Source organism: Odontesthes bonariensis, chromosome 15 (genome assembly GCF_027942865.1).
Source record: "Odontesthes bonariensis isolate fOdoBon6 chromosome 15, fOdoBon6.hap1, whole genome shotgun sequence".
Lineage (NCBI taxonomy): Eukaryota > Metazoa > Chordata > Actinopteri > Atheriniformes > Atherinopsidae > Odontesthes > Odontesthes bonariensis.
In genome coordinates, this window is record NC_134520.1 from 11,898,853 (window position 1) to 11,920,103 (window position 21,251).

The following is a 21,251-nucleotide window of genomic DNA, read 5'->3' on the forward strand; positions in this document are numbered from 1 at the left end:
CATAACCCAAAGAAGAAGAAGCATGCGTCACAGAAACAATGGAGGACTGTGTTATTGCAATGATTTCTGTTTCTACTCAGTTTCCTGTGAACTGACGAAAAACAAACCTCTGCATATCAGCTCGTGTAAGTCGATGTCAATCATTTGAAAAAGTGTTCGCTTGTAGGAAGACAGTATTTATTACAAGTTTGTTAAGAAGAAACTTACGGCCAGGTTCCAGGCAAGTTTGCTTTGACGGTTAGCTGAAAGCAGAGAGGCAGCTGTCAACTGTCACAGTCAGCCACACACCGAGTTCTGTAGTAAATTACTGTCAGCTTGGACGATGCGACTTTCATTACCCGTACATGTTGGTCAAAGCTAGTGTACTTCTGATTTATAGAGGGGTTGTATTTTTGGTTGACAAAACTTAATCCCGTTTTCTGTTGTTAGCATGTCAGCTAGCAGACACAAATATATAAATATTTGTCCGACGCGCTTCACTGACAGTGGGCCATGGTGTGTAACAGAGGAGGCACAAGTACAATTAGAATAAATTGGTCTGTTTCCTAGTCTCTATGGATCCTCATAGTCTCAGTTCATAGGTAAAAGTTTCTGTGGTACCACCATTTAAGACGCTTGTGATGCACGTCATTCACTTAACGTTACTACAGTCACATTAAAGTAGTTAAATATGTAACCAGCAAGTTGGTGAAAAGGCACTGAAAGTACTGACTTAGTATTACTAACTGTTGGTACACAAGTTTTTGCAATAACTTATAATATATATATATATATATATGTGTGTTACTAATCTGAAAACACTGCTGTCAAGCCAGGGTGCGCTTGTCCAATAATTTGTATTTCAGAAGCCCCCAAAAATGAACTAATATAACATACATCTTGTCCATTTTTCAGTTTCATATTAAAAAGAAACCACCTGTTTCCACAGATCAACTTCACTTTAGATTGAAACCAGACCTCCTCAAAGAGACCCCCTGGAAATGTTACTGCAATCTGGTGTTGTATTTAAAAATGAAAGCCCCTAAAAAAAGGGTCAAATATTACATACATCTTCTCCAATTCATATTCATATTAATAGAAAACTCCCTGTTTCCACAGACCAGTTTCACTTTGGAATAAGAACAGACCTCTTCAGAGAGACCCTTAAAAATATCCCAATCTGGTGTTGTATTTCAAAATGAAAGCCCCACAAAAAACTATTTTACCTGGCACCTTAAGCCTCGAAACCACGAAACCTATCACCAAAGCGTACCGGTCCCATGGAACCCGTTACCGTGTCTGTAACCCTTCTGCTTGGGGTACCGAGCACACAGGACCGGTTCCAGGCTCTGCTCTCCGTTGTTGGTGAGGAGGCTGTGCAGCGGGAGCTCGATGGCGCTGTGCCAAACCAAAAAGTTTTCCAGCTGATTTCCAGCTTCTAGGGGCCCATGATTAAGAGGGGCCCAGAGAGGCCTTAATAAAATGACAATACTGACAAAAAAAGAATATGACACACAAGTTATTAACTAACTTATAATCACAAATATATTTTATTTACTTTGAAGTGGTAACAATAACCTTATTTGGAAACATTAATATGGAATATTAACTTTGTCCATGGTCTTTAAGCTACCTCACCATGTTCTCCCTATGTTTACTCATATTTCTGAAGAAAACTCTGGATTTTCACTCTTGTTTTAATTAAATAATTAATGCAGTCAAACGTTTAGCAAGCAGTTCATATTCAGTCAGTTGACCGCCCCTCTGTCAAAATGATGCCACGTTCCGAATAGATACGTCAAGTGCAGCAGCAGCAGCTGTCAGTCAGCCAGCCCCCAGCTCCACCTGCCCCTCAAACAGCCCCAGAGCCCCCACAGGAGGAAGGAGGTGAGCAGCCGTGTTGAATTAATAATAATGATGAAATTCATTACAGTCTGCTGAGCCTACTTAGCTTAACACCTGCTGCTGATTTTATTCTTTTGCTTGTTGTATCATTCTATAGATGATGATGTTGAAATGATGAGAAATCATAATAGGTAAATGGCCATTTTGTTTTTCGATGGTATTTATTTTGCTGAGATTTTATTTGGTTCTCCACAGATGATAATTGCTATTATTTTCATGGAAGAGTTTTATTTTTAAGTTTTGTATTTTTCAGGTGGCCTAATTTCGAGTTTAGAATTAATTGCAGCAAATAAATTGTATTCAGAGTGCTCAGTGCTTACCTGCCTGTCAACTGTCATGTTTTTCTTTTTTCAGAAATATGGGAGTGATAGTCAAAAATACCATCAAAATGCATAGTTTTGTGTAAAATAGCATCACAAATTCTGTTTGGGGGCCCAGTAAACATTATTTTCATGGTGCCCAAAATCCCTAGCAGCGCCCCTGATCACAGATGTAACAAAAAAAAGAAAATCCGAAAGAAAAAGTTGAAGTTTTTAGCAGCTTTCCTTAAGTCTACTCAGATTTTTATGAGTGTAATAGAATGAATTCCTGTGCCTAAGATCTTAAAGAGAGACAGGATATTTCCTGTTAAGATAGTTGATCTAATAAGATATAATTGAAAATCAAAATAATAACGGAACCTTATAAAGTGTCTATAGAATTTGTCTTTTGATGGTGCTTTAATTTTGAATTGCAACACATTGAGCTGATATTTTGAGGGGTCTTTTTGAAGAGGTCTGTTCTAAAGTGGAACTGGTGCGATAGCATTAGACAATTTTGGGGGGGTAAATTTTGAAATGCAACAATAGATTGGGATGAACTTTATTTGAGAGTTGCTCTGAGGAGGTCTGCTTTAAATATGAAGTAAAATTTGTGTTTGGAAATGGGGAGTTTAATTTTTACAGGAACTATTAGAGGCTTTATGGGGCTTTAATTTTGAAATACAATACCAGGTTGGGCTAATATTTAATGAGAGATTCCCATTGATGGCATACCCTGGTATACTCTCTGGTAGGGGAGCCTATACATGGCATTTCAGTTCCATTTAATCTAAAAATATGTCATCAGATTGAAATTATATTGTCTGATTGACTCTGAGGATGTGTACTCTGAAGTGAAATTGGTATGTGGAGACAACACTTCAACGCTAATCTGATATTGGGAATTTGAACGTGTATATGAAATGTAACTGGGTTCTAATTTTGTAAATCAAAACCATAATTTTCGAGTACTGCGGAAATGACAGGATGTATTGTTTCACTTCTTATTACTATTTCTAACATTTTTCAATGTGAAAATTACTGGCCAATTGGGAAATATCAGCCTGAAGAATCATGCTTTTACTTTGAAAGCTGCTCTTAAACCTGTTGTACCTTAATCACAACAAAATAAAGCGAGGGCTGGCTTGACCACAGTCAGAAAACTGAGGGTTGCAATAAGTCGTTTGGTTCTCCGTTTGGATTAAGACGAGAAGTGAGCTAAATGGGTTTTTTTTTTTTTAAACTGGTAGAGTTGTCTAAAGATAAAGGGAAAGTACTCAAAAGCTTCCCTTCTCACTCCTTATGGCAACAGAATGCATATGATTTTGTCCCCAGTTACTGTCCTGCAACTCCATTACGTTTATCATGCCAAAAGGTTGTGAAGTCTGTCAAGTGATGGCATAGATCTGAGGTAGACTAAAAATAGGACCGGCTTTGAATTGTTCCAGACTCTGTCATACAACAGATACGAAGCCCAGATGTGTACATGATGTGTTCATGTTTTTCCCTCATCAGAGTTGAGGCCATATTTAGAATTCCAAGATGTCTACAGATACACCAGCCCAGAACATGGCCTTCAGTATAATGACGTTCACCCCCTCAAAAGAAGAGTTTAAGGACTTTGGCCGGTATATCGCCTATATGGAGTCTCAAGGAGCACACAGAGCCGGGATGGTAAAAGTAAGTACAAGTTCTTTGTAAAGTCCTCTTATTATAATGCAGTGTGTTCACAAATGAAATGTGCTTAAATCTGCGTGTTTATTTTTGTTGTTTGTTTGTTTTGCTCTCATTCACTTTAGCACTTTTTGAGTAGTCCATCACCTCATTTACATGATCAATGCCGCTAAATCTGAGGCTAAATGGTATTATGGTCCAAGGGTACAACTTTTGGTACTTAGGGGGTGTTCCGTTACTGTGGTGTCTTACATTGTACTTCTTAAGTGATTAATGTTTTCATTCATTGATATTTACATTTCTTTTCAGCTGTTGAATGGTCATTGTTCATTTTGCACACTCACTTTACACTGAAGTTGTTATTTTTAATGTGATGTAAAGACTCCCTCTCTTTGCCTGAGGCAGAGCGTAGCATCATGAGGATAGTAGATCATACTCCTTATTGTGTTGACAGCAGTGCTGGATGGATCTGTACACATCTTTAAAAACTGGGAGCAAGCAGAGAGAAGCAGAAAGGACAAATCACGCTCTCACTCCCACAGCTGCCACAAATGCTCTGAAATATTTGCCTACAGATTCATACATTGTCTTGATTTTGATGAGATTTTATCAGTGAGCTGGGTGGAAAATATACACAAGAGGTCTGGAGTGAATATTGTACATGCCACCATTCCAGAACATTTCAGGAGTCCAGTGCAGGTGTGAAAGCTGTTGTGAGAAGAAGATAGTTTGCAATTAAGAGCAACAAAACATTAATCTCTGATTGTTTGACAGCCTGTTCAAATTCACACGCACACGCACTCGCACTCGAACACACACATACACACAAAACCCTAAAAGTTGGCAGATTTCCTGGTTTTAATGTCTGTCTAGGATCAGTGTGGCTGTGCCAAAAACTCTAGCAAGCATAGACGGAGTAAACAACACATTCCAGTGGACTAAATTTACTTTATTTATCCTGAACCTCAGACGTAAGTGGAAATCTAACACACCCAGGGGAGAAATGATCTCTCAGCTCCTGGAAAAACAGCCCCATGCCATGTAAGTTGCAGGTGCTTTTTGGTTGAAACGCTGCTGTGATGAAGAAGGCCAGATTTGGTTGAGAAAAATATCTTCTAGATACTGACCGTATGTTGTGGAGTCATTTTTCAGGTGATATTCAGCCCTTTGTGAATAGGGTCAAGTAAAGGTAAACAGTCCAGACTTAGATGGTACCTTTTTAACCTTGTCAAGGTCCTAGAAAGCAATTAACAATGTCTTTTTCATCCACCCATTATGAGCATCACTCTGCTAACATGATGAATCACTGTTGCCAACAATCATACACCAGTGAGCGTTTTCAATGTCAGCGTCTTGCCCAAAAGCACTCTTGCATGTGAGAAGTAAGACAGATTTTTTTTTTTTTAACTTTTTTTTATTTGAGAGAATGAGCATTGATCAAAGTTATTCAACATACATATTTTCTCATTTTTTTCTTTCTTCCCCCCCACCCCACCATGCTGTCAATACAAAAAAAGCTGAATAAAAATAAACAGTGACTGAAAAGTACGCCCCAAGTGTTACACTAGAAAAAAGTTACAGACGTGAAAATATACAAGATTAAAATAATAAAGACAATAATGATACAAAATAAAAATAAATAAATAAATAAATAAAATAATAAAAAAAATCAAATAAAAATAAAGAAAGAAAGAAATAAAGAAAGAAAAAGTGGATATTCAGGACAGTACCAGTAGGCTATTTGCTTTATTTAATTGTCACTACACAGGTCTTCTGAGGTCTCTGAGTCTTCTTTCCCGTTTACTTTTCAGTCATGTCGGAGGGCTTCAAGCTTTTAAGATAAAAGTGGGCCCTAAGTTTCATGGAATTTTTTTTTATCTTTTCTAATTTGAGGAATAGAGTCAGGTCTTTCAACCAGGAGGAGGCTTTGTGTGAATGTGCTGATTTCCACTCAAGTAGGATTCTTCTCCGGGCAAGGAGAGTTGAAAAAGCAAGAACATTTTTAATTTGTAAGACAGATTTTTTACGGTAATTTCCTTTACAAACACTTAATTATAGCCAAGTTTAAAATGACACAGGTCGAAAGAAAAGCAAGGCTGCCTCTGATCCTGCCTCTGATCCTGCCTCTGTCTGCCTCTGATCCTGCCTCTGATCCTGCCTCTGATCCTGCCTCTGTCTGCCTCTGATCCTGCCTCTGATCCTGCCTCTGATCCTGCCTCTGATCCTGCCTCTGATCCTGCCTCTGTCTGCCTCTGATCCTGCCTCTGATCCTGCCTCTGATCCTGCCTCTGTCTGTCTCTGATCCTGTCTCTGTCTGCCTCTGAGCCTGCCTCTGATCCTGCCTCTGATCCTGCCTCTGATCCTGCCTCTGAGCCTGCCTCTGTCTGCCTCTGATCCTGTCTCTGTCTGCCTCTATCTGCCTCTGATCCTGCCTCTGATCCTGCCTCTGATCCTGCCTCTGATCCTGCCTCTGTCTGCCTCTGTCTGCCTCTGATCCTGCCTCTGATCCTGCCTCTGATCCTGCCTCTGATCCTGCCTCTGATCCTGCCTCTGATCCTGCCTCTGTCTGCCTCTGATCCTGCCTCTGTCTGCCTCTATCTGCCTCTGATCCTGCCTCTGATCCTGCCTCTGATCCTGCCTCTGATCCTGCCTCTGTCTGCCTCTGTCTGCCTCTGATCCTGCCTCTGATCCTGCCTCTGATCCTGCCTCTGATCCTGCCTCTGATCCTGCCTCTGATCCTGCCTCTGATCCTGCCTCTGTCTGCCTCTGATCCTGCCTCTGATCCTGCCTCTGTCTGCCTCTGATCCTGTCTCTGTCTGCCTCTGATCCTGCCTCTGTCTGCCTCTGTCTGCCTCTGATCCTGCCTCTGATCCTGCCTCTGATCCTGCCTCTGTCTGCCTCTGATCCTGTCTCTGTCTGCCTCTGATCCTGCCTCTGATCCTGCCTCTGATCCTGCCTCTGATCCTGCCTCTGATCCTGTCTCTGTCTGCCTCTGTCTGCCTCTGATCCTGCCTCTGATCCTGCCTCTGTCCCTGCCTCTGATCCTGCCTCTGATCCTGCCTCTGATCCTGCCTCTGTCTGCCTCTGATCCTGTCTCTGTCTGCCTCTGATCCTGCCTCTGTCTGCCTCTGATCCTGCCTCTGATCCTGCCTCTATCTGCCTCTGATCCTGCCTCTGATCCTGCCTCTGATCCTGCCTCTGATCCTGCCTCTGTCTGCCTCTGATCCTGTCTTTGTCTGCCTCTGATCCTGTCTCTGTCTGCCTCTGATCCTGCCTCTGATCCTGCCTCTGATCCTGCTTCTGATCCTGCCTCTATCTGCCTCTGATCCTGCCTCTGATCCTGCCTCTGATCCTGCCTCTGATCCTGCCTCTGATCCTGCCTCTGATCCTGCCTCTGATCCTGCCTCTGATCCTGCCTCTGATCCTGCCTCTGTCTGCCTCTGATCCTGCCTCTGATCCTGCCTCTGATCCTGCCTCTGATCCTGCCTCTGATCCTGCCTCTGATCCTGCCTCTCTCTGCCTCTGATCCTGCCTCTGTGTGCCTCTGATCCTGTCTCTGTCTGCCTCTGATCCTGCCTCTGATCCTGCCTCTGATCCTGCCTCTGATCCTGCCTCTGATCCTGCCTCTGATCCTGCCTCTGATCCTGCCTCTGATCCTGCCTCTGTCTGCCTCTGATCCTGCCTCTGATCCTGCCTCTGATCCTGTCTCTCTCTGCCTCTGATCCTGCCTCTGTCTGCCTCTGTCTGCCTCTGTCTGCCTCTGTTCCTGCCTCTGATCCTGCCTCTGTCTGCCTCTGATCCTGTCTCTGTCTGCCTCTGATCCTGCCTCTATCTGCCTCTGATCCTGCCTCTGATCCTGCCTCTGATCCTGCCTCTGTCTGCCTCTGATCCTGTCTTTGTCTGCCTCTGATCCTGTCTCTGTCTGCCTCTGATCCTGCCTCTGATCCTGCTTCTGATCCTGCCTTTATCTGCCTCTGATCCTGCCTCTGATCCTGCCTCTGATCCTGCCTCTGTCTGCCTCTGATCCTGCCTCTGATCCTGCCTCTGATCCTGCCTCTGATCCTGTCTCTGTCTGCCTCTGATCCTGCCTCTGATCCTGCCTCTGATCCTGCCTCTGATCCTGCCTCTGATCCTGCCTCTGTCTGTCTCTGATCCTGTCTCTGATCCTGCCTCTGATCCTGCCTCTGATCCTGCCTCTGATCCTGCCTCTGATCCTGCCTCTGATCCTACCTCTGTCTGCCTCTGATCCTGCCTCTGATCCTGCCTCTGATCCTGCCTCTGATCCTGCCTCTGATCCTGCCTCTGATCCTGCCTCTGTCTGCCTCGGCGGCGCTGGTTCCACTGTTGGTGCGGGCTGGGGGACCTGGTCTGTAGCATCGTCCTCCTGAAGTGTGGCCGACAGGTTGTCCGAGGTCAGGCCCTCCGCAGTGTCAGCCTGGCCGGTGATGTCTAGTGCTGAAGAGTCCATCGGCTCCGAGACGGGACCCTTGGTGGCCAACAGTTGGTCAGTATGACGACGCCACACTGTATCTTTGCTGGTGCGTACTTGGTATGACAGCGGACCAGTGATGGCAACAATTTTTGCGGGCACCCACCTGGGACCGCCTAGATAATTGCGAGCTAGGACAGGGTCTCCTACGTGAAAAGACCGTGGTGTGGCTGACCTACGTCGGCTCTGTTCTTGCTGACTGTTCTGAACAATTTGGCTCCTCGACGGAGGACGTATGCAGTCCAGTTGGGTGCGCAACGCTCTTTTCAGGAGGAGCTCAGCAGGCGACACCTTAGTGGTGCTGTGTGGCGTGTTCCGGTAAGTCAGCAGGAAACTGTACAGTTGCTGATGAAGGGAGCCTTGGGCCACTGATGCCTTTAGACTGTGCTTTAAGGTTTGCACAAATCTCTCAGCTAGACCATTGGTGGACGGGTGGTAAGTTGCTGACTTAATGTGTTGAATTCCATTCATTTTGAAGAAAGCCTCCATCTCTTCCGCGACAAACTGGGGCCCGTTGTCACTCACCAGCTGTTCCGGTATTCCATACCGGCTGAACATTTCCTCCAGTCGCTCAATGGTTTTCCTGGCAGTTGTAGACCTCATGATGGCCACGTCAGGCCATTTGCTGTGCGCGTCCACCACCACCAGGAACATTCTGTCCTCGAATGGGCCCGCAAAGTCTATATGTATGCGCTGCCACGGCTCAGCGGGCCATTCCCATGGGTGGACTGCAGCTGATTGTGGTGCGTTTCGCACCGTCTGGCAGGTGGTGCAACGGCCTGCCTTTTCCTCAATGTGCTTGTCCAACCCCGGCCACCAGAAGTAGCTGAGGGCCAGCTCCTTCATACGCACTATGCCAAAGTGCCCGACGTGGAGCTGTTTCAGCATGGGGCTCCACAGAGAAGGGGGTATGATTACCCTTCTGCCCCACAGCAGACACCCTGACTGTACAGAGAGTTCTGGTTGTCTGACCAAGTATGGTTTGGTGTCAGGTGAGTTCGAAATTCTTCTGCCTTTTATGATGGCATCCATTACGATCGATAGCACCGGATCGTTCCGTGTGACATGTCTCACTTGTTTTGCCGTGACAGGGGTGTCGTCCACTTGCTGGAAGTAGAAGATGTCAGTTTGTCGGGTCGTTGACCTCACCACCGGGAGCGGTAGGTGGGAGAGGCCATCCGCGTTACCATGTAGTTCGGATCTGCGGTACTTGATGTCGTAGTTATGGCCTGACAGCAGCAGGGCCCACCTCTGCATTCTGCTTGCGGCAAATGGTGGAATGCCCGTGTGTGGTCCCAGAATGGCTGTAAGCGGTTTGTGGTCGGTCAGAAGCGTGAATCTCCTTCCGAACAAATACTGGTGGAATTTTCTAATTGCGAACACGATGCCCAGAGCTCCCGCTCGATCTGTGCATAGTTACATTCAGCTTTGTTGAGGGTCTTAGAGGCAAAAGCGATGGGTTTGTCCGTGCCGTCCGGCATGATGTGTGAGACAACCGTGCCAACCCCAAAGGGTGAAGCATCGCAGGCTAACTGAAGTGGCAGTGCTGGGTTGAAGTGGGTCAGCACCTCAGAATTCAGCAGGGCTTTCTTTGAGCTGGCAAAAGCCATATTGCAAGTCTCTGACCACTCCCATTTCTTTCCTTGCCTCAGCAGTGCGTGGAGGGGTCTCAGTAAGGTGGAGAGGTTGGGGATGAATCGGCCATAGTAGTTCAGGAGCCCCAAGTATGAGCGAAACTGATTGACGTTTTGTGGTGCTGGGGCTTCCAAGATGGCCTTGGTCTTGGAGGGGGCCTTGTGTAGACCCTTGCCGTCAATCACATGGCCCAGGTATTCGATGGAGGACTGAAAAAACTCACATTTTTCCTTGTGAACTTTCAGTCCGTATTCCCTCAGCCTCTGCAGTGTCATGTCCAGGTTGTGGAGGTGATCAGCGTTGTCCCTCCCCGTTATGAGGATATCGTCCAAGTAATACTCTACCCCCGGTAGCCCCGCCAGAATCTGATCCATGGCTTTTTGGAAGAGTGCGGGGGCCGACGTGATTCCAAAAGCCAAACGGCAGTACCGAAAAAGGCCCTTGTGCGTGCTGACAGTCAGTAGCTCTTTGGACTCGGGGTCCACTGGCATCTGCAAGTAGGCCTGGTTCAGCTCGATTTTGCTGAATTTTTGGCTGTTTGCTAGACCCGCGAACAGGTCTTCGATGAGGGGCAGCGGGTAGTGTTCAATCAGCAGGGCAGGATTAACAGTCATTTTGAAATCGCCACAAATTCTAGGCTTCCATTTTTCTGACAGGCACCGGTTCAAGCACCCCACTCTTCACCAGATTGTCCAGTTCTTTTTCAACTTTTGGTCGCAGTGCGTATGGGACCGGCCTCGCTTTAATGAATCGGGGGTTGCTCCCTGGTTTCAGGGTCAGCTTTGCAGTGATACCCTTCATGTGCCCTCGTTCTTCTGTGAAGAGTTCGCCATGTTTCTTTAATACCGCTCCTAGAACTGTCTCTCCTTGACACAACATGCGGACGGTAGGCCAATCAATCTGCACTCTATCCATCCATGAGCGGCCTAGCAGGGATGGGTAATGGCCTCGAACAACGTATAACGGCAGCTTTACACATTGTCCATTTAGCTCCACTTTGACCTTGACCAAACCCCTTACAGCCACTGTCTCCCCTGTGTAGGTCTTCAGCACCACCCATGCTGGTTGGATTGGTAAGTGGTGTAAGTGTTCTTGATACACTGTCTCTGAAACCAGTGACACTGCTGCCCCAGTGTCAATTTCCATCCTCACTGGTTTACCCTCCAGCATGGGTGTTGTCCAGTAGCTGTCAGACCCACCAGCCAGCGAAAGAATGTGAATGGGCCACTCGTCCTCTGTGGATTCACTGGCGCTATTTTCTTTTTCCATCACATGCACTGATTTCTTATATGCAGCAGCTCTCTTGTTTTTGTTAGGGTTTTTCTGCATTGACTGAGTTCCTTTTTTCTTACCCCGACAGTATTTTTAAATGTGACCTTTTTTCCCACAAGCATGGCACTCCAATTCTTTACACCAATTCTTTACACCAGCACTCTGCTGCCAGGTGGCCTTGTTGGCCACAGCGATAACATGGCTGTCCTCTGTGCTGGCTATCTTCAGTACCTTGGCTGTGGATGCACTCAGCTGCTGTGCCTCCTTTGCAGCCATTTCCATTGACGCACTGATTTCAATTGCTCTGGTCAGAGTTAATTTGTCCTCAGTCAGCAGTTTTCTCTGAGCAGCCTCGCTGCGCAGTCCACAGACCAGCCGGTCACGAATTGCATCATTAAGCGAGTTATCTGTAAATTCACAGTACTCCGCTAACTTCCTGAGCGCAGCTACAAACATAGTCACTGTCTCCCCCTCCTCCTGATTACGTTTATAAAATCTGAACCGTTCAGCAATCATTAAGGGCTTAGGCGAGAAATGCTCACTTAGAGTTTTAACAATATTGTCAAATGTGAACTCTCCTGGCTTCTTGGGATGTGCCAGTGTTCGGAACAGATGATAAGTCTTTACGCCCATCACAGTTAGGAAAGTAGCTACCTTTTTCTTTGCGCTGATTCCGTTGGCCAAGACGAAGAATTCAAAGCGCTCTGTATACGCGCTCCATTGCTCCACAGTGTCATCAAACGGGCCAATGTTCCCCAATACACCAGCCATTGTAGAAGGAGTTGCCCCGCGCTGTCCTTCGTTCGTATGTCTGTTGACGGTCGCTTCGGATGAACTTCCCTGTTCAGTGTTGTTTCCCGGTGGCACTAGCAGTGCTAAGCTTTCGGTGCTCCCTCTCGCTCTTTCATCGGCCGAGTGTCATAAGAACAAACACTCTGAACCTCTACACGTGAGATCATCCCATTCTCAGTTGTTATATATTTACCTTATTTTAGGTTAATAACGAGGAGACAGGCAGGAGTCAGGTTGCCAAACGTTTACTCAAGCCTGAACTGACAGCATACAGAAAATCAGCTGGTACGGTAGCCTCTGGGGCCAAACATAATGACAGGCTCAGTACTTAACAACGACAACCCCGCCCACGTCGAGGAGGCACGAAGTATACTCGTTTGTAATGCAAACACAACCAAACCGAGCCGTGCCGAGCTAGTGGAAAAGCGCCATAAGTTGTTAACATGGACAGAAACTGCTGCTATGCATCCAAGATATCTCAATCAAAAACCCAATCAGCTGTTTGCACATGCAAACAACAGTGAGCTCGGTTCAAAGGAAACAGAGGTACTTATGGAGGCAGTAGGTGGGCTTCTTGTGGGGGCCGGCAGCTGTGATGCCCACGGCTGGAGGGGCCAAGACAAATGGAGGCACGGCGGCAGCATCAATCTTGCCATTAAGTAGAAAACAGGTGTAAAGGTTTTTTGGATGACGACACCAGTAAGTTTGTTGTCCAAAATTCTAACAATACCACCACCACATTCCCAATAGCCCAAGTAGTTTTCTCCGCAGAACAGCTGATTGTTGGCACCAACTTAAAGCCATGCTGGCACGTCAGGTTCTGAAACTCTTTGCCAATCTCCAGCATGGGCATACTGCCCTGCCAAACCGGTAGCAGACCAACCTACCTTTGGTCTACATTAGAACAAAACAATGTTAAACTGTGAAAACAAACAGAAGAAGTTCATTGGAAGAAAAACAGAGAAAATCCCGCTCAGCACCCCTTCCTCGATCAAATGGAGATCAGACAAAGATTGCTGGAAGGAGGGAAAAGCATGTAAACCTGCATTGTTCCTTCGCCAAAGTGAATGGCTGTGTAGTAAGTTTAGATTGAATAATTTTACATTGCATTTTATCACCAATACAAAGCAGAACATTGCCTGTAAAACTCACTGCTCAAAGTTTCCACACAGTTTGTGACTCAAGTTTTCTAGCCTTCAACTCCTGTGAAAGTCCTGATTGTGAAGTACATCATTAGAGTATTTTTATTATATTGAGAAAACATTATGATATAATATTCATCTTGTTCTTTGCTTAAACAAACCCTTTCTTACATTGCGCTTCCGGTATGGCAGACTGAAAGTGCCATAATCTGAAATAGACACAAAGCTAAATAAGTGGCCAAACAAACAAATAAATGTATAGAGCGTGAAATACATTTTTTTAAAATAATTTTCAATTATATTCATTTAAGCTTATGTTAATACCCCTTTTTTTACTTTGCCATACAGTTTTGAATTTTCTTTCTTTTTTCTTTTAAATTGGATATTTGTCATCTCTTTCTTTGTTTATTCATTCTTTTGTTTAAATCCTTGTCTTGGTTTATTTGTTCCTTCCAAATTAATTTTATTATATTGTAATTTCACAATCTACTTCTTATTCAATTTGCCGCTCATTTTATTAATAGATGTTTTTACTTCTCTCACACCCTTTGCATTTTCTCTCTCCATTTATAATCCCAAGCCCGTTCATTTTAATGCTCATTTTTACGTTTCTCTGTCTGATGGTTACGTACCGCTATGCAGAACTGTTTCACACCGTGTGTAAGGGAAGAACCTCCTCGAACCAGTGTTTTTGCCTCAATACAACTTAACAGTTATCAAGAGCTTGAGCCACACTTGTTTCAGCATGGCATGGTATGAGTTTCCGTCAGCTGTTTTCTTTTCTTGCAGATTATACCACCTAAAGGCTGGAAACCGAGAAAGACATACAACAACATCGAGGACCTGGTGATTCCTGCTCCTATTCAGCAGGTGGTGACAGGCCAGTCTGGACTTTTCACCCAGTACAACATACAGAAGAAGCCAATGACTGTTCACGAGTTCCGCAAGACCTCCAACTTAGACAAGTCAGTTTGTACAGTTTGTACATAGTTTGTTACATAGTCTGTACTATAATGACTTAAATCTCCAGTTGAAAAGTCTTGTCTCTGGACTTGAAGTTGTTTTCATTGAGTATCTCAAAATATTTTGAACTATAGGTTCTCCAGTCCCAGATATGTGGATTATGATGAGCTGGAGAGGCAGTTTTGGAGGAACCTGACTTTCAACCCTCCACTTTATGGGGCTGATGTCAGTGGGACGCTCTATGATCCAGTGAGTTGTAGATGCATAAAAACCTGCATCTTTTCCACAGACTTTATAACATTATAGCAACTTTAGATGTCCTGTGTATCCTTCCTTTGCAGAATGTGACTGAATGGAATATTGGGCATCTCAACACCATCCTGGACACTGTGCAGAGCGAGAGTGGCATCAAGATTAAAGGAGTCACCACACCATACCTCTACTTTGGAATGTGGAAAAGTGCTTTTGCATGGCACACCGAGGACATGGATCTATACAGCATTAATTACCTGCACTATGGAGAGCCAAAGTCTTGGTACAGTCCCTGAGAAATCATTGCGCTCTGTGAGACAGAAGCGTGTCACACATCAGCTATTTGCACATATGTACCGCAATCCTGAAGTTTTTTAGACAAGTTTCCCAGGTGCAACATTTAGGGATGCACGGTATTATGGAATGGATGAACTCAATGTCGAAAAACCTTTTCCTCCAGAATTCATCCTGACAGTTTTCCTAGTAAGGATTCAGAATTTATAAGAGCTTGAATAAGGGCAACTGGACTTCTTCTTCTTGGATCCTGAAGACGTTTCTCCTCCCCCGGCAGTTTTCCAACCATTCACACCTTGGATCCTGTGACCACAACTTGCCCTTTCAAGCAGGTAGACAATTCAGAGGTGATAATGACTCTAACAACATGCACATTGGTCAGAGGCTCCAGTGACACATGTGACTGTAAGGACCCTCTCTGCTTTTAAGCTGATACTCCTGAAGAAGCCTTTCGGATGAGAAGTGAAACGTCTTCAATATCCATGAAGAAAAAGTCCAGTTGCCTTTATTCCAGTTCTTAGAATTATCATGACCTTGATGACTGAGAATCTTCATCAACAAGAATTCTGAATGATCACGATCAGCATGTGAATACAGCTGAGCAATTAGGGAGGGTCTGTGAGTTGGTGGAAGTGGAGTCTGTAATTACAGACACCGGGTCCAGCTGTTGCGCTGGAACCCTCCTTACTGTGAAATGACCTGGAAGTGTCAGGAATCTAAAATCGACCTCGGCATAGGATAACATTGCTCTTGTTGAGAGAACCATCTGGAAGGGTTTTGAGCAAGAACTTGTCATTCAACAGAGCCTTTTCCTTATCCATTTTAGTTTGGCATCCACAGGATCAGGCCACATTCCTAATTTGAAGTAGGATCATCTGTAAAGAACATAAAACACACAACAATTTTAGCTATTTTTTCTAAGTTATAAATAACATTTTAATGGCTGTGCTAGTGTTCTCAAACAACAACCAACCATAAACAATCTCAGATCATGTGAGCATTTTTGTGGCCTAAGAGGAGACACATCTTACTTTGTTTCCAATATAACAATTCTCATCATATTTGATATATTTTCACATGTGTTGATCCTCAGGTATGTTGTTCCACCAGAGCATGGAAGAAGACTGGAACGGCTTGCCAAGGGTATGTTTTTTTAACTTGCATGATTGTTTTTATCAAAATATACTTTCACCATAGTGGCACACTTAATCTTTTAATCCGTTCAGTTTATTTTTATAGCATATATTAACAACAAAAAGATATTTCTTTCTTCTATTTTTCTCTTTGCACAATAGTAGCACATTAGTGGCAGATTTTGCAGTAGCTCCAGTCATTCATACAGGGGTTTTTCAAAGGATTTTAAATTCTGATGTGGATACTGTGCTTCCTGAGGGACTTCTGAGCAACAGGAGAGTTATTTTACACGGAGGAGCAGCTTATTTTTAATTTCCAAAGTCCTACGACATCCCAAAGTGACACACCAAGTCCCAGACGAGTTGTAGAGCACGTAGGGGGTGATAGAAAAAGGAGAGCAAAGAGGAACAAAGTCTCTGTGAAGTGTGAAGTCTACGTCAAATAAAATTGACTACTTTGGAGCATAGAGGGCAGAAAAGCAATATTTCTTCGGAATGCAGGATTGCGTTTCACTGAGACATGGCTGCATGTGCACATTCCAGATGGCAACGCTATGGTACCTGGCTTTTACACTTATTGAATGTGCCGGCAGAGAAAGAATGCCAGATTGCAGTGCTTGTTTACAGCACACAGTGTAATCTTAGGCATGTAACTTTAAAGGGGCACCTCTGTACCCTGACTCCTGAACTGTTACTTGTGAGTTTCCATCCATAGTATCTACCATGGACATGTACCTGTGATACTTTGATGGCATTATACATTTCCACCTGAACTACTGCCACCTTTGCGTTTAATGTCTTCAGTTTAGTTGTTGCCAGGCTACTAACACAACACCCAAATGAATCCCTGGCAGTCTGGAGAATTGAGTCACTCGTGCTGTCAGATGAGCGTGCAGGAAAGCTGAGCAAGTGGAAGAAGGATAAACTGCAATGAGGGAATGCTGGGAGCATTACCAAAGTATTGCAAAGACTGAGAAAAGCAAATATTTCTCTGATATTGTCACTACCAACTGTCATGTTATTTTTAAGACTAATAATAACTCTATTCTAGCAGTTTGGAAGCTACTCCTGCTGTGCTCTGTGAGAAAAGTCCAGCAGCACTTATCCCATCTTTTTCATATGACCCATCTATCATTGCCTGCTGCTCTGCTGTTTTAATTGTTTTGAGCCTGAGTCACTTTAGTCATCTGAAACTCTCAGGTTAGCCCCACATCTTCTTAAAGACTTGTTCCTTTGTGTTGGATCCTCCATCCTGGATATATATCCTGGATACTCTAGTTGTTCCTTTGGCTTTTAAACATGTTATTGTACAACTAATTATCCAAAAATCTAGTTTTAATCCATCAGTTTTGTCAAATTACAGGCTGATTTCTAAACTCCCATTCCTTTTAAAGATTTTTAGAGAAAATTGGTTTTAGCCAATTGAATGACTTTTTTTGCCGAGAATGGCATCCTTGAGGCATTCCAGTCTGGATTTAAAGAGTACTGTGTCATTATCAAATGACTCTGGTAACTCTGTAATCCTCATGCTTTTAGATTTAACTTCTGCGTTTGACACTGTTGAGCAGAGTATCCTCATTCAGTGTCTGGAGCATTGGGTGGGAACCAAAGGCGCAGCCTGAGGCTGGTTTTGTTCCTACTTGGCAGACAGAAGTTTTTGTGTTGGTTTAAGGGATTTTATGTCCTCTTCGGTGCCTCCCTATTTTGGGGTGCCACGAGGTTAAATTCTTGGGCCCCTTCTTTTCTCTTTATCTTTCTCATTAGGGCTCTGCTTTGAGGAAACATGGGTGTTAGGGAAATTAATAAAAATAAGAGCAGACGGTGGCGAGTGCAGCTGTTATCCTCATACATAAGCAGCTACACAGAAGTAGAAATTATTACGAGATCATAAAGGATAAAAATGATTTTATCAATGGGATATCTTTCCACTGCTATGATGATGACTGTCAAACTTCTATCCCTTCAAAGCGTAATAGCTCTTATTAGAATGCCTGGATCCCATTAAAGTATGGATGTCATTGAACTTCAGTTCAGTCTATCAGTCATTCACAGCACTGCGTCTCCACTTTCAACATACTGTCAGTCCAGTTGTTTCTGCTTTGACGGATCAAATATTCTCTCAGTGAGCCTTTGTGATATACAGAAAGTTACTCAAAGGCTTTAACATGTTATTATTTAGTGGCTTATTAAATTGGTATATTCCATGTGACAGTTTCACTTGAAATGTATTAACCCAACCATGCTGTCAGTTTCACTTACAATCTGAATGGTTTTACAGGTTTTTTTCCTGGGAATGCACAGAGCTGTGAAGCCTTCTTACGGCATAAGATGACTTTAATTTCACCCTCAATTCTGAAAAAATATGGAATACCATTTGAGAAGGTAATCTCTCATTACTCATTTGTGTTGAAGTCATTCTGATAAAACGAAGAAATGTTATCATATATTTTTGGTTGACTTATTCATGTTGCATGCATCAGAATTCTCAGATTTTTACGAGGCGTCATTGCTGTATTTAGCTTTTGGTAACTTCTCAATGTTACATGTAAATCTTTGGTCTTCAAAATAGATTAATGCTGTTTGTCAGAGTAAAGCTGCGACATTGCTCCTTGCAGTGGTCACTGCATAATTAAGTTGTGATATCATCACAATGCCACAACCATTTATATCAAGCGTGCTGGACTCTTTTTGTTGATATGTCAACTTTAAGGTGTATCTTTAGCTATTTTGTTACTAGCAGCCTGTTCCAAAGACAAATGAGTTGCTCATATTTTTATTAAAAAGATGTTAAAACTGATGAGGTAAAATGGGTTGACAAAACAAAAAAAAGGTGATTCCCAAAGACTCATTAGCAATAAAGCTCTTTGGTATGTCTTAGCAAGGATTGCATTGTGTTCTGTTTTAAGAAATTCAAGAAATTTGGACGAGAAGAGGGAAGATTAAGATGTGACTACAGCAGATTAACAGTGTCTGACAGGGATGTTCCTAAGAAATAGGAAAAAAATCCAGCAGAGATCTTGCACAGGACCTGAGGAATGAATCTATCACTTCAGTTTATCCATCGACAGCTTGTCAGAGTCTCACCTGAAACGGTCTCCATGAAAGGATGTGTGTCAATAAGCGTTTTAATTACGAAAGAGAAACAAGGAGAAAGAGTCTGAGGTGGGCAAAATGGGTTTTAAATCACTGGCAATTCATCTTGTAGACTTTAGAAACCTCCCCAGAGCCTGAACCTCAACATTATTGGAACAGTGTGGCACCATCATGACAGAGTTTAGAAAAAAGGCAGCCAACATCCAAAGAAGAGTTTTGGAATGTGTAGACGTTTTTGTACTTTGCTGGTATGGAGCATTGACATTGTGTTGTCACAATGCCAAGGACAAAAGATTTGTTCCTGCACATCAGTATGGAAAGGGTTATAAGAGCATCATGTTTTACTAGAAGCAGCATAATCCCCATAGAGTGATGCTGTAAAACATGATCTTTACTGCTTTACAACTGCTTTTAACTTTCAAGGAAGTGGTATTTACCTTCCATATGGACACAAATAATCAATGCTGTCTTTTATACACAAAGAGGGGATTACTGTATGTTCTACATTGCCATAATTGAACCACAAATTGATGAAACTAACCCCATATTTTCTACTACTGCAAATATAGGCAGTGTTTTCTCATATCTACATATTTATTTCTACATATAGCACAGTCCTTTGTCAAATGACGATACATTTATTTTTTTAACCATACATTATGTATCCTTGAAACATAAGAGTATGTCAAAAAAGCCTCGGATAGAAAGATGGTGACTCTAGAAACACGTTATTGAACAATGTACAACATTAAGGGGTGCAAGCTGGTCCCCCAAATATAAAAACTGAAAGACTTTGAGCAAGTAACAAGAAATGTTTAGAAACTGGGATCCCAAAGAAGGTGTTCCTTAGGGGTCGCCCAATAATTTAGCTTCTAGCTGCTATTATTTTTGAAATTGTAAAAATTGAATCAAGGGAAAATATAATCCTTTTTAAAACCTTGATAGAGAATTTTTAACTCGGTGTCTTTTGGGAATAAACCGAAGCTATTCAAAGCAACATGTTTTTTTTTCTTTTTACTATTTAGTATCTCCATGAATCACTTAATACCATGTTAACATTACATGTGGGTGTTTCATGAGAATGAAGTGACCGGACATGACACAGACTTGTACATATGATTTAATCTGTTGGCATGATTTTTGCTGCGTAACATAAGGAAGATTGCAGTGGTAAAATAATCTGCACCTGTGGTGAAGCAAACCCACACTAACCCTTGACAGTATTATCAAACAATGTCCTTTTTAAATGTCAGATCACTACAAGCTGAAAACACATGTTAAAGTCATTAAAAATGTTTATCGAACCAGCAGATAAGAAAATAGGATACAAAGATTATAATTACATGAAAAACTTTGGAAAAAGAATCAAAGCTCTTGTAATTCCATCTGTTCTGTTTCTGATAGGTCACCCAGGAGGCTGGGCAGTTCATTGTGACGTTCCCATTTGGCTATCACGCTGGTTTCAACCACGGCTTCAACTGTGCTGAGTCCACCAACTTTGCCATGCAGCGATGGATTGATTATGGAAAACGATCAACTCTGGTATGGAGAACAGTTTGACAGCAATAAAGAAATAATAGTTGTCCAGCATCACATGCAAAAGCTTTTTACAAGCAGTAAGCATTCATTATATTCATGATTACACTGATTAACTGGTTGAGCCAATAAGAATTTTCTTTTAATTTCTTATCATTTCTTATTATTGTTTGCAGTGTTTTGTGTCGCAGCAAAGCTGAAAAAGCCTCTTACTGAACACACTCTGTTGTTCTTATGTTGGCAACGCTATGTAGAGGGTGAACAGTATTGTTCTTTATGATCGTGAGCTTGTGCAGCTTTCTTCTTTGTATGGTCAGGTCCAGGGGATCCAGAGTAGGTCTCAGTGTGTTTTTATGTGGAGGGAGAGGGCATTGATCTCATCTCCCTGTTACCGCTCACAGAGTGCATTCCAGTTTGACAACTCAACTTTTTAGATTCTCTGCTTGAGCAGTTGACAAACTGTTTAAAAGAAGGAAGTGCAGCAGAGAGATAGACTTGGTTGAAATCTCCAGAAATTGCCATGAACGCGTTGGGATTTTGTGTTTGTAGCCTAGCAACAATTAAGCTGATGACATCATATATATATCATATATATATATATATATATATATATATATATATATATATATATATATATATATATATCTTTACCTTTTTCCAGAATAACAACAGTGAATTCTCTTGGTACATAATATGGCTGCAAGCTCACAGCCGTCAGCAGTTCAGTATCCTAGGTATAGATCTTCTCCTTCACAGTGACATGTCTAGGATTACACCACTTGTTGTTAACAAT

General features: G+C 43.0%; 1 protein-coding gene across 3 annotated transcripts in view; it reads left to right on the forward strand.

Annotated features, from left to right (window-relative positions):
- Positions 1–21,251, forward strand: part of LOC142400240 (lysine-specific demethylase 4A-like) — a 53,949-nt gene continuing 32,698 nt past the window's right edge. For 2 of the 3 annotated variants that reach the window (XM_075484994.1, XM_075484996.1), the window contains exons 1-8: positions 1–125; positions 3,699–3,863; positions 13,977–14,152; positions 14,285–14,399; positions 14,492–14,685; positions 15,790–15,839; positions 18,108–18,211; positions 20,327–20,464. In XM_075484994.1, the coding sequence (XP_075341109.1) occupies positions 3,726–3,863; positions 13,977–14,152; positions 14,285–14,399; positions 14,492–14,685; positions 15,790–15,839; positions 18,108–18,211; positions 20,327–20,464 (915 nt within the window). In that variant the 5' untranslated portion in view covers positions 1–125; positions 3,699–3,725. Of the gene's footprint in view, positions 126–1,772; positions 1,867–3,698; positions 3,864–13,976; positions 14,153–14,284; positions 14,400–14,491; positions 14,686–15,789; positions 15,840–18,107; positions 18,212–20,326; positions 20,465–21,251 lie in introns of all 3 variants that reach the window. The other variant, XM_075484995.1, reaches the window with a different exon arrangement.